Genomic DNA, 12,154 nt, shown 5'->3' with positions numbered 1-12,154 from the left:
ACAATCATGCAACACATCTTGTTTAGCCATCCCCGAGCTGATGAACATTCCATCAATTTCAATTTCTTTACCACCACAAAAAGAGTTTCTGTAAATATTTTTGCATAAATAGGTCCTTTCTTTCTTTTTAAAATCTCTTTGAGATACAGACCTAATAGTGGTATTGTTGAGTCAAAGGGAATGCATAGTTTTAAATCTCTTTGGGCATAGTTCCAAATTGCTCTCCAGAATGGTTGGATCAGTTCACAACTCCCCCAACAGTGTATTAGTGCCCCAATTTTGCCACATCTCTATCATTTATTATTATTATTATTATTTTCCTTTTCTGTCACATTAGCTCATCTGATAGGTGTGAAGTGTTACCTCAGAGATGTTTTAATTTGCATTTCTCTAAGCAAGAGTGATTTAAAACATTTATTCATGTGATTATATATAGCTTTGATTCCTTCATCTGAAAACTGCTTACACACATCCTTTGACCACTTATCAATTAGGGAATGATTTGTAGTCTTTTAAGTTTGACTCAGTTCTCTATATATTTGAAATAAGGCTTTTATCAGAGATACTTGCTATAAAATTTTTCCCCAGCTTTCTTCTTTTCTTCTAATGTTGGCTTTGTTTCTGCCAAACCTTTTTAGTTTAATATATCCAAGATTACCCATTTTATATCTTATAATGCTTTCTATCTCTTGTTTGGTCATAAATTTTCCTTATCCATAGGTTTGACAGGTAAACTATTCTATGTTGCTCTAATTTGCTAATGATAGTACTCTTTATGTCTGAATCATACATCCATTTTGACCTTATCTTGATATGGGGTGTGAGATACTGGTCAGTACCCAGTCATACCTTTTTCCAGTTTTCCCAGAAGTTTTTGCTAAATAGTAATTTCTTGTCCCAAAAGCTTGGATCTTTGTGTTTATCAAAAACCAAATAACTCTGATCATTTGCTATTGTGTATTATGTGGCTAATCTATTCCACTGATCTCTTGCTCTATTTCTTAGTCAGTACTTGATTGTTTTGAAGATTACAGCTTTGTAATACAGTTTAATATCAAGTGCACCTAGTCTACTTTCTTTTGCCTTTTTTTCACTGATTCCCTTGATATTCTTAAATCTTTTGTTCTTCTACTTGAATTATTATTTTTTCTAGCTCTATAAAATAATTTTTGGACAATTCAATTGGTATAACACTTAATAGGTAGATTAATTTAAGTAGGACTGATATTTTTATTATATTGGCTCAAGCAATATTTTTCCAATTGTTTAGCTCTGACTTTATTTTTGTGAAAAGTGTTTTGTAATTGTGTTCATATAATTCCTGTGCAGTTAGACACCCAAGTATTTTATATCATCTATAGTTAATTAATTTATTCATTCATTCATTTGCTTATTCATTTGTTCGCTCATTTGTTCATTTATTTATTTATTTGCCTATTCATTTGCTTGCTCATTTATTTATTCATTTGCTTATTTGTTTTGAGCCCTTACCTTCCATATTAAGAGTAAATACTATGTATTGGCTCCAAGGTAATGGAGTGGTAAGGGCTAGGCAATGGGGTTTAAGTGACTTGCCCAGGGTCACACAGCTAGGAAGTGTCTGAGGTCAGATTTGAACCTAGGACCTCCAGTCTCTAGGTCTGGCTCTCAATCCACTAAGCCACCTAGATTCCCCCTATCTATAGTTAATTTAAATGGGATTTCTTTTTCCATCTCATTGTTGGGCTAGCTTGTCCATAAACACTATAATAATTACTAGTGTCAAACTAAAAGTCAAGGATTAACAATTGGTTATTTATTTTAGGGGATTTAGAACCAATTAAGAAAACAATTAGGAATCTATTAAGAACACAAAGTATGACCCTGAAAATTTATCAAAAGCTTAAGAAAAAAGGAAACAGATTAATATGAACTCCTTAATTCCAAATATAGTCTACTCATTCAGATTTTAAAACCATGGGAAAGAATATATATGTAAAAAATATGAAGGAATATATGCTTACTTGAATAGCTCATAAGTTTGTTTAACCAGGTGCCAAGGCGCAAAGCAAATTTCTGATGAGCCATAACATCAGCATGTAGAACTTCTACATGAAGTGGATGCTGAGAAACATTTTCTGAATGAAACTAGAAAAATGGGAAATATTTAAAGAAAACAAAATAAGATTATTAGAAAAACCTAAAGTATCACCTAAAATTGAGCTTAAATGCCTTCAGACTTTAAACAATAGAATCTTATAATTTGTTGAATTCATCTAAAATTTATCTCAATTGCTTTTCATCTTTATTTAGCTCCTTCTTTCAAATGTCAATTTTCTGTTCACAGGAATTATGGTTGTGGGGAAAAGAACAGTATAAAGGGTTAAATGGTAGCAATCTTATCTGATTTAACTTGTATGTTCAACTTTTTTCTACTGGATACCTTGTTACCCTCTTTCAGAAACACTTGACTTCAATGTCTATTCTTTGATTTATAAAAATCATCATAGTCATAGTTGTAAAGTGACATTTTAATATAGATAATAATTACAGTTACAAATTCCATAGCTAAGAGTTTCTATGGTCTATTTCCAAAAAAACCCACACCCTCTCAGTCAAAGCTCTCAGCTTCCCCTCCACTGACACACAACTCTCTCATGGTTACCTTTGTATGTTCCTTCCAAAAGCAGTTACCTTGATATTTTCCTTTGCTTCCCGACAATGAACACCAGACCCTAGTTTAACAGCTCGACGACCCTAGTTATAAACAAAATTAGTAGGATTATTAAGTAGTGCAATGACTTCAACACTAAGCTATTCTGGTACTAAAGATCTAACAAACTATAAATTATAAAAACTTCCTTGCTGAAGCCTACATCAAAGATGAGGTTATCTCTACTACATTAACTTGGAATTCTAAAAAGAAAAGTGAAGACTAGTGAGCACGAGGTTCTCTAACCATATGGTTTTGGGAAATTATTAAAAACAGAATTAAACCTTTGGGGGATAGCTGGGTACTTCAGTGGATGGGAGGTCCAAGGTTCAAATCAGGCCTCAGACACTTCCCAGCTGTGTGACCCTGGGCAAGTCACTTGACCCTCATTGCCTACCCTTACCACTCTTCTGCCTTGGAGCCAATATATAGTATCGACTCCAAGATGGAAAGTAAGGGTTTAAAACAAAAAACAAAAAAACAAAAGAATTAAATCTTTGTCTTAAGTCTGTGGTGTCTTTTATGAAAGTAGTAGACTATGTTAAGTCTATATAATAAATAAGTGCTGGGCCCCAGATTTCCTGACCTTCAGATACTTGGGGCTATGAGAACTCATTGAAATGCAACTGCACACTGATCCTCATCACATCTATTACTTACACAATCATAAGATCAATGGTTACCTCAAAATCATGTAGTCCACCCCTATCCAAAGCAAGAATTTCATCTTTAACTTCCCAGAGAAGTAGTCTGTGAGTCTTGTCTTGAAAGATCTCAAGTGACTGGAAACTCACTTGCCTGTCAGACTATTACTATTTTATGAAAGAGTTTAGAGTTGGTAGGAGATATAACTGTCTTCAAGGATTTAAAGGGCTAGCAATTGAAAGAAGAATCCGATAACTTCAGTTGCTGAAATGGATTCCTGTATGGATAATTTCCAGGCCCTGTTTGCCTCTGGAATGGCATAAAAAAAGATAAGCTTTTCATCTTGAAGAATATATTTTATACCAGTGATGGGCAAATTTTTTAAAGAGGGGGCCAAAGGAAAGGAAATGCTCATCAGTCAGTCTGTTTCTAAGGCAACTCTTTCAAAGTTTCATTGTATTGTATCCTACTCATTGTATTCGTCAGACTAGGAATAATGTCCTGCTCTGAGACAGAACATTTCAGGAGCCACATCTGGCCCATGGCCATAGCTTGCCCATCACTGTTTTAGACCATTTCTTTTAAAGTTTCATTGAGGCTGGCATTTGTGATATATAAATATCAATAATTACTGTCCATTATTTCTACTGTGTGGGCCAGAGTTTGATATAAACAATCACCTGGCTAAAGATAGTCATTAAAAGAATTTCTGTGCTTCTAAATCAATAAAAGTAGCACTTCTGCTTTTAGTTCTACTAGGAAGATAATTCATGAATAATGATAATAACGACACATTCACATAACACTTTAAGATTCATAAAGTACTTTATGTACAGAGCCTCATAGTCATAGAAGTAAATCTCTTATTAAAAACAAAACAAACATGTTCTTAGAATAAACATTCAAAAGAAGATGATATTATCCCTTAGTGTTTACATTCTTTCTAAAAGTAATTGATAGCACATCTAAGGGAAAAGTTGATTCTGTTTCAGCATAAATAAACGTAACAAGAGGTAGTGAATTGAGAGCCAGGCCTAAGGACAGAAGGCCCAGGGTTCAAATCTGGTCTCAGACACTTCTTAGCTGTGTGACTCTGGGTAAGTCACTTAACTCCCATTGTGCTACCTTTACGGTTTTTATGCCATGGATCCAATACACAGGACTAATTCTAAGATAGAAGGTAAGGGTTTTAATAAATAAACATTACATATAAAAGAAATAATTTACATCATATATATCTGATTTCAAAACATGCATTAAAAAGTAAGACATTTTGATTGCTATCAACTATATAAAATACAATATGCTCAAATCTTGTTTGAGCTGATTGATTATTCGACATATAGACTGTTTAAGCTTCTTTGCTTCTCCTCCTCCATTCTGCTGGTTGCCTTTTGATACTTTCACAGTTACAAAATATAAGAGGAAAAAAGTTTCCTCAATCAGATTACAAATAGCTCAAAGGTAGTGTCTTCTACTGCTTCTCTAACTCACCTAGAATTTAGCTAAATAGAAGAGGTGATTGGTAAGTGCTAAATGTTTATTATTAAATGAAGAATTACTATAATGATTTATTTAAATTATTCAAAATTGGCACTAGATGATATAAAAAAGTAAACAACTTCATAGACCAAAGCAACAAGTTTATTTGACCTGCTTTTCTATTATTAAAATATGATATACATATAATCTTGGGTGTTCCTAAATATCCTCAAGTTTTAATGAACAAAATCATAGATAAAAGACTGAGCATGATTATTTGAAACCTCAGACATCAAAAGAACTACCCAAGTATTTGGTGAATTTTTCTTACTTCTTTATTCTGGCAGAGTTAATATAATACAAAGATTAAATTGAAAAGTTGCTAATGTCTGATAAAGTTAGTAAATGCTAAATAAATATCTAAGGGGCAGCTAGATGGCTCAGTGGATAGAAAGCCATGCCTAAAAACAGGAGGTCCTGGGTTCAAATGTGGCCTTGGACACTTCTTGGCTATGTGACCCTGGGCAAAATCACTTAACCCCAATTGTCTAGTCCTTACCACTCCCCTGCCCTGGAACCAATATTTAGTGTCAATTCTTTTTTTTTTTTTTAAACCCTTACCTTCCACCTTAGAATCAGTGGTACCTAGAGACAGGTCCTCCTGTCTCTCTAGGCCTGGCTCTCAATTCACTGAGCCACCCAGCTGCCCCCACTTAGTATCAATTCTAAAGTAGAAAGTAAGAGTAAAAAAAAATAAAATCTCTTGGACTGACTACTAATATGGAGTTTAATTGCAACAGACTAACATTTCACTAACCTCTTTGTCTATGGCAGTGGTATGCACTTGAGCTTCAGTAAGTTCACATTTAAGGGCTTTCTGTAGACTATATATAACATGATCATAAGAATGGTGTTCATCATTGAAAAGGACACAGTAGTATCTTTCAGTTTTTTCCCTGATAAAGAAAAATTGAGATAATTAGATAGAAGAAACCACTAAAAATACAGTAGGCACATACAAATAAAACATAAGAAAATTCCATTATGTATTGGTAGATTATTGACATTAGATTTATCCTCACAAGTCTTTTTACATTTTAAGTCAACCAATCAACAAGCATTTATTAAACACCTACTGTGAGATGACAGTGTGAAAGTGGAAAGAGTATTGCATCTGAAGCTAGAGGATCTGGGTTCAAACCCCACCTTTTCTGTCTCTTGGATGTGAAATCCTGGGAAAGAATTAATCTCCACAGACCTCAGTTTCTTCAGTTGTAAAATGAGGGGTTGGAATTAATGTCTGAGGTCCCACCCACCCTAGATCTGGACCTTGAGAGTGTTATACCAGACATTAAGGTAGATGTTGAAGATGTAAAAAACAAATGAAATGGCTCCTGCCCTTTAAAAGCTCACCTTCTATTGAAGGAAAGAATATGCACATAGCAATAAATTTAAAAATGTATGCAAAATAAACATATAGGGGCATAGAGGTGGTCCAATGGATAGAGAGCCAGGTCCAGAGTCAGAAGATCCTGGATTCAAATCTGGTCTCAGATACTTCCTAGCTGTATGACTCTAGGCAAGTTACTTAACTCCAATTGCCTATTCTTTACTGTTCTTCTACCTTGGAACTAATATTTGGCATCAATTCCAAGACCGGGTTTTGTTTGTTTGTTTTTTTAAATTTTAAATTTTTTTTTAATTTAAAAAAAAATTAAAAATAAATAAATGTATATAAAGTTAGAGGATAGAGGACACCAACAGTTAAGGGGAATGAAGAAAGGATTCATTTATAAAGTAGTACTAGAGCAGAATCTTAGAACAAGAGTTTCTAAGAAAGGAGGGTTTTCAAGGCTGGAAGAATGGGCACAGCAAAAGGAAAAGAGAATCAGGAATGTCACTTGTGAGGAACAGTAAGATGGGCAATCTGGTTAGATGGCAAAATACAGGGAGAGGAATAATATCTAATAATGCTGGAAAGGAGAGGGTGGGGGCCAGGTTGTAAATACCAAATAATAATAGCCATTATCATTATTATCTTTTACTATTTTTGCCTTTATTCCCCTACTTACACTCTCTGATGAATAGCTTCTAGACTGAAAATAGTTAAACTATTTCTTTTAAACTAAAATACCTAATATCTTTTAAATTAAAATACTCATTCTCACTGTGTTTCTACCAATATATTGCCCTCCCAGCTCCCTTCCCCATTCTCTTTCTGATTTAGCTTAGGAATTTATAAACCAGGGGGCAGCTAGGTGATTCAGTGGATTGAGAGCCAGGCCTAGAGACAGGAGGAACTGGGTTCAAATCTAGCCTCAGATACTTCCTAGCTGTGTGACCCTGGGCAAGTCACTTAACTCCCATTGCCTAGCCCTTGTTGCTCTTCTGGCTTGGAACCAATACATAGTATTGATTCTAAGACAGAAGTTAAGGGTTTTAAAAAATAAAAGGGGCAGCTGGGTAGCTCAGTGGAGTGAGAGTCAGGCCTAGAGACAGGAGGTCCTAGGTTCAAACTCGGCCTCAGCCACTTCCCAGCTGTGTGACCCTGGGCAAGTCACTTGACCCCCATTGCCCACCCTTACCACTCTTCCACCTATGAGACAATACACCGAAGTACAAGGGTTAAAAAAATAAAAAAAATAAATAAAAGAATTTATAAACCAAGAATAAAAGAAATTTGGAAGGCAGCCATGCTAATATCTGGAGTCTTCAAGGTCTGACTTAAATGACATTTCTTTAATGAAATCTTTTCTTTTTTTACTGTTTTTTTTTTTAACCCTTAACTTCTGTATGTTGGCTCCTTGGTGGAAGAGTGGTAAGGGTGGGCAATGGGAGTCAAGTGACTTGCCCAGGGTCACACAGCTGGGAAATGTCTGAGGCCGGATTTGAACCTAGGACCTCCCGTCTCTAGGCCTGACTCTCAATCCACTGAGCTAATTCTTTTCTTTTTTTAAATTATGAACATGAATAACCAGAAGAGGAGCATTCCCATATACACAGCAGAACACAAAAAGAGAATTGTATAGAAACTGTGAATCTCCATTTCATACAACCTGAATTTTTTGAAGTATCTAATAAAAGTATCTAATAATATTAATGCATTACTTCTAAATCTGTCCTATTTGTGCTTCCTCTTCTTCTCTCCTGAACATTAAGAAGGTATTTTGATGATCTTTTTTCTGGCATTAGTATTATGATCCCTTAACTTTCCCCTATCAATTTAAAAAAAAAAAGGGCCTCAAGGGAAAAAAGTCAAAACACTATAAAAAATAAGCATAGTCAAGAAAAACAAGAACATGCAAAGGCCATGTCTCAAAATGCATGTCTCTTTTTATAAGTTGAATACATCATTTCTCTCTCAGGAGAGTGACATGCCCACAGGTCCTCTAGAGATAGGGCTATCTAGAGATAGAGATCAGAGAGCTTTTAAGCAGTTTTTCTTAATAATATTGTTGCTTTTCTAAAATTGTTTTCCTAGTTCTGCTTCTTCAGCTCAAGACACTGAATTTTTTGAAATTGTCTATTAATTTATGTTTATAGCTATTTCTTCTAAGACATCTTCCCTCTTAAACATCCCTTTCTCTGCCCTCATATGCACCTGTTTGTCTCAAGTTTGTTGCATTCATACACTTTTTGCAGATGGATTTCAGCCAATCTTTGTCTCCTTCAAAAGTATGAGGCTGATCTGATACATCTATAAACTCTTCTTTCCACATACTCCAATTATGAGCATCAGTAACCTTTCTTCCTCTTTTATGCACTAATTAGTGTATTCCTCTTACCCTCTCGTTTGCCTCCTCTTAAAACTACAAGGCCTATATTTATTCTCACCCAATGGAATGTTAGCTCTACCAAGACAGGTAGGGGTTTAGTGTAGAGGGATTAAATTGTAATAGGTATTATTATAATCTCATCAAATATAGTTCCTTCCAATTACTAAGATAAATTAACTTTTCTGTTTTCTAGACTCTTGTGTTTCTCTTTTAAAGTTTCTACTCAGTTCTGGTCTTTTAATCAAGAATGTCTGAAAATTTTCTTCTAAAGAAAGTCCATTTCTTTTCCCTGCAGGATTTTACTTAAGCTTTTCAGAATAAGTTATTCTTGATTATAAATCTATCTCTTTCACTTTTGGGAATATTGCACTCCAATATCTTCTCTTTGTTGTAGAAGTTGTCAGATCTTATGTGATCCTGATTGTGGCTTCTTGGTATTTAAACTGCTTCTTTTTGGATACTTGTAATATTTTTTCCTTTGATGTAAGAACTCTCAATTTTGACTCTGACATTCAAGAAACTTTTCCTTTGAGGATTTCTTTCAGGACGTAATCAGTGGATTCTTTTTATTTTCATGCTGCCTCTGGTTCTACTAGATTTGGGCAATGCTGAATTATGCTTTTCTTAAAATAAACTGTCTGGCCTCTTTTTTAATGGTGATTTTCAATGAATCTAATAATTCTTTAAAAACCTCTATTTAACTTGCTTTCCAGGTCAGTTTTTTTTTATAGCAGATAGTTTACATTTTCTTCTATTTTTTCAATCTTTTGAGTTGTTAGAGTATTTCATGATGTCTCATGAAGGCAGTGATGTCTATTTATTCTAATTTTCAAGGAGTCCATTTCTTTTAGTCAGGTTTATCACTTCTGTCTTCAAAACTATTTATTCTCCTTCTAATGGTTCCCTCCAAAGCTTTTATTTAATTTTTCATTACTTCATTTCTTCAAAGTATTTGTGTCCATTTTTTCCTTTGTGTGCCTGCAGTTCTACAGAGTTGCCGTTCCTGAGGATCACTAGATTTGCATACTGATAAATGACCTTTTTTGGTTCATTCCATCAGTCGATATACTTTTGAATGGGGTAGTCGGCCACGTTTCATTTTATCCTGGGTTACTACTGTTCTTGTACTGATCTTTTCCAGCTAGCACTGGATGCTTCTGATCTTTGAAGGTTTGGAATGCAAGATTTTCAAGGTCTTTTATAGTATTTCAAATGAGGATGTTCTGGTTTTTATCATAATACTTGCAGTTTCAGGGAGGGGGGGGAAGGAAAGAAGAAAAGAAGGGAGGGAGGGAGAGAATTTGCCTCAAATTTTTAAAAATGAAGGTTAAAAATTATTTTTACATGTAACAGAGGAAAAAAATCATTATTGAGAGAGAGAGAACGAACTAAGGTAGCCCTGGAATGTCCTGGTGTCTAAGCAATCTTCACATAGCACTTACATACCCAATCTGGACATTGTTCCTGGTACTTACAAGGGCCTGGTTATTTTATAACTAGCCTGGGGCTTTCTTAAGGGAGTCCTCCACTTTTGTGGTCTCCAGATAGAGAGCCTCCCTGGTTCCAATGGGAGGTTACCATTTTATATGTCTTTGCTGTTAACCTCCATTCCTATTATCAATAGTGTTTTATGCAGTTCTTATCTCACTGAATTTCTTTATTGTCATTTGGTATACTGTGAACTTCAGATTTTTATTGGAATAGGTTCTAAGACAGTTCATTTCTTCTCTGGTAGACATCTCAGCAGGTATACTGAATGAAATCTTTCTAAATCCCCCAAAGTCAGAAGTAATCTCTTCTTCTACTGACTAGAGTAATTTGTATCTTTTACTGTATTTTACTTTTTACTTCCTAACTTGTATTATAGATACTGCTATATATGTTCTATACTTCCCTAATGGTCTCTGTGAACTCCATGAAGTCAGTAAATAAGTGTGAGATCTGGCTCCTCTAATAGTTGACTGCTTTCCAAAACACAATTTCAGAAGTCCCAGCACTGTTGCAAGCTGTTCTCAACTCCACATGTCATGCTTTGTTTCATCCTCCTCACTAGCTGCCTTGTCCTTCCTTCTCTTCTTTCCCTTCTACTACTCTCTAGCTCTTCTTTATGCCATAATTACAATGTAAGTTCTTTGATGGCAAGTGCCTGCACATCCATGCCTGCACATCTTGAGTATTTAATAAACACTGGATGCTTGACTAAAGATGGAGTCCATTAGAAATGGAATCCAGTAAGGATATGAGTTGATCTAATTAAAAATGGCCATAAACTAAAGAAAGGCAGAAGTAGAAGCTATTCAGAAATAACTTCTAGGTTAAAATCATAAAGAATACCATCTAAACTAGGAAGAAGAACATGAGAGGTCTCCATTAGTTCATAAAAGATAACATTCTATACCCAAGCTGGAGTTCAGTTGGCAGGTCTTTTTCCTCTTCCCAAACGGTCAAGTCTACAATGTATTTTATCACTGAAGGAAATATCTTCTTGGCTTGCCCAATTACCTCTTCAGTCAATGGACAACCTAAATTCTGCAAAAAGGCATGGTAAGAAATATTATTATTGATGTATATAAGCAATAAAAGAGAAAGAAAAGATTAATCATTTTGAACATTTTTTAAATGAACTCATTATATCTAATTTCCCAGGAATTAATTCTTCAAGCTGGGTTCATGAAGATTAGTCAGATTTTTTTTGCTCAAAGCACTTTTAGTTGAAAATTGGTACAATGAAGGATAGAAAAACAGGGAATTTGTATTTTCTGTTGCTTTCCTCTTGATATATACAACTTCTGTAAGTGAAGGTCTGATTCCCTCAAATATATCCTTACTTAAAGAATATGTTTTTAAATGGATCCTAAATGGATATGTTTGCCCAGTTTGCCCAGGTGTTACTAAATGCTGAATTGTAATCCAGTTTCACATGGCATTAATTAATTTTACATGGCCTGATCGCTACCTATTTACTCTCAAGGTCACTATTCTATCTCACCAAATTCTTTGTGATGTTTTAATTTCTATTTTCTCCTCAGCATTTTTAAAAACCCATATTTTATGTTTCAAAACAATATTGTGGGGGTTAAGATGGCGGCAGAGTAAGAAGCAGCTCTTAACCTCTCCTGAGGTAATAATCAAACCTTACTCTTAGTGTAATCAACCCGGAGAGGGAAGAGTAGCTAAACTATCCATTGGGAAATAAAACTCTTATCTAACCCTTCTGAGAAAGTTAGAAGGGATAAACCAAGGGGAGCACGGGAGTGGGGAGGGGGAAAAAAAAGGGAGGGGAGAAGAGGGAGGGAATTCATAAGGCTTTTCAAAACAAAAAGGGGGGATGAAATAAGGGAGGGGGTAGAAAGGGAAGTCAATCAAGGGAGGGGATAAGGGATAGGGTCTTAATAGCAAACCACTGGTTTTAAAGGAAATAGCTTAAGGAGAAGGGGTAGGATTGGGGGAGGATTTGAAAATGTCAGCAAATGCACAACTGATGATTATAACTCTGAATGTGAATGGGATGAACTCGCTCATAAAACGGAAGCAAATAGCAGAGTGGATTAGAAACCAA

General features: G+C 35.0%; 1 protein-coding gene across 1 annotated transcript in view; it reads right to left on the bottom strand.

Moving 5' to 3' along the window:
* Positions 1-12,154, bottom strand: part of UBR1 (ubiquitin protein ligase E3 component n-recognin 1) — a 147,486-nt gene that overhangs the window by 111,895 nt on the left and 23,437 nt on the right. Inside the window, exons 5-8 of the mRNA XM_044660018.1 lie at positions 10,994-11,124; positions 5,637-5,775; positions 2,674-2,736; positions 2,004-2,127 (exon numbers count right to left, since the gene is read on the bottom strand). Coding sequence (XP_044515953.1) covers positions 2,004-2,127; positions 2,674-2,736; positions 5,637-5,775; positions 10,994-11,124 — 457 coding nt within the window. The remainder of the gene's footprint in view (positions 1-2,003; positions 2,128-2,673; positions 2,737-5,636; positions 5,776-10,993; positions 11,125-12,154) is intronic.

The sequence above is a fragment of the Gracilinanus agilis genome, chromosome 2, assembly GCF_016433145.1.
Source record: "Gracilinanus agilis isolate LMUSP501 chromosome 2, AgileGrace, whole genome shotgun sequence".
NCBI lineage: Eukaryota > Metazoa > Chordata > Mammalia > Didelphimorphia > Didelphidae > Gracilinanus > Gracilinanus agilis.
This window is presented reverse-complemented; position numbering and strand designations above follow the sequence as displayed.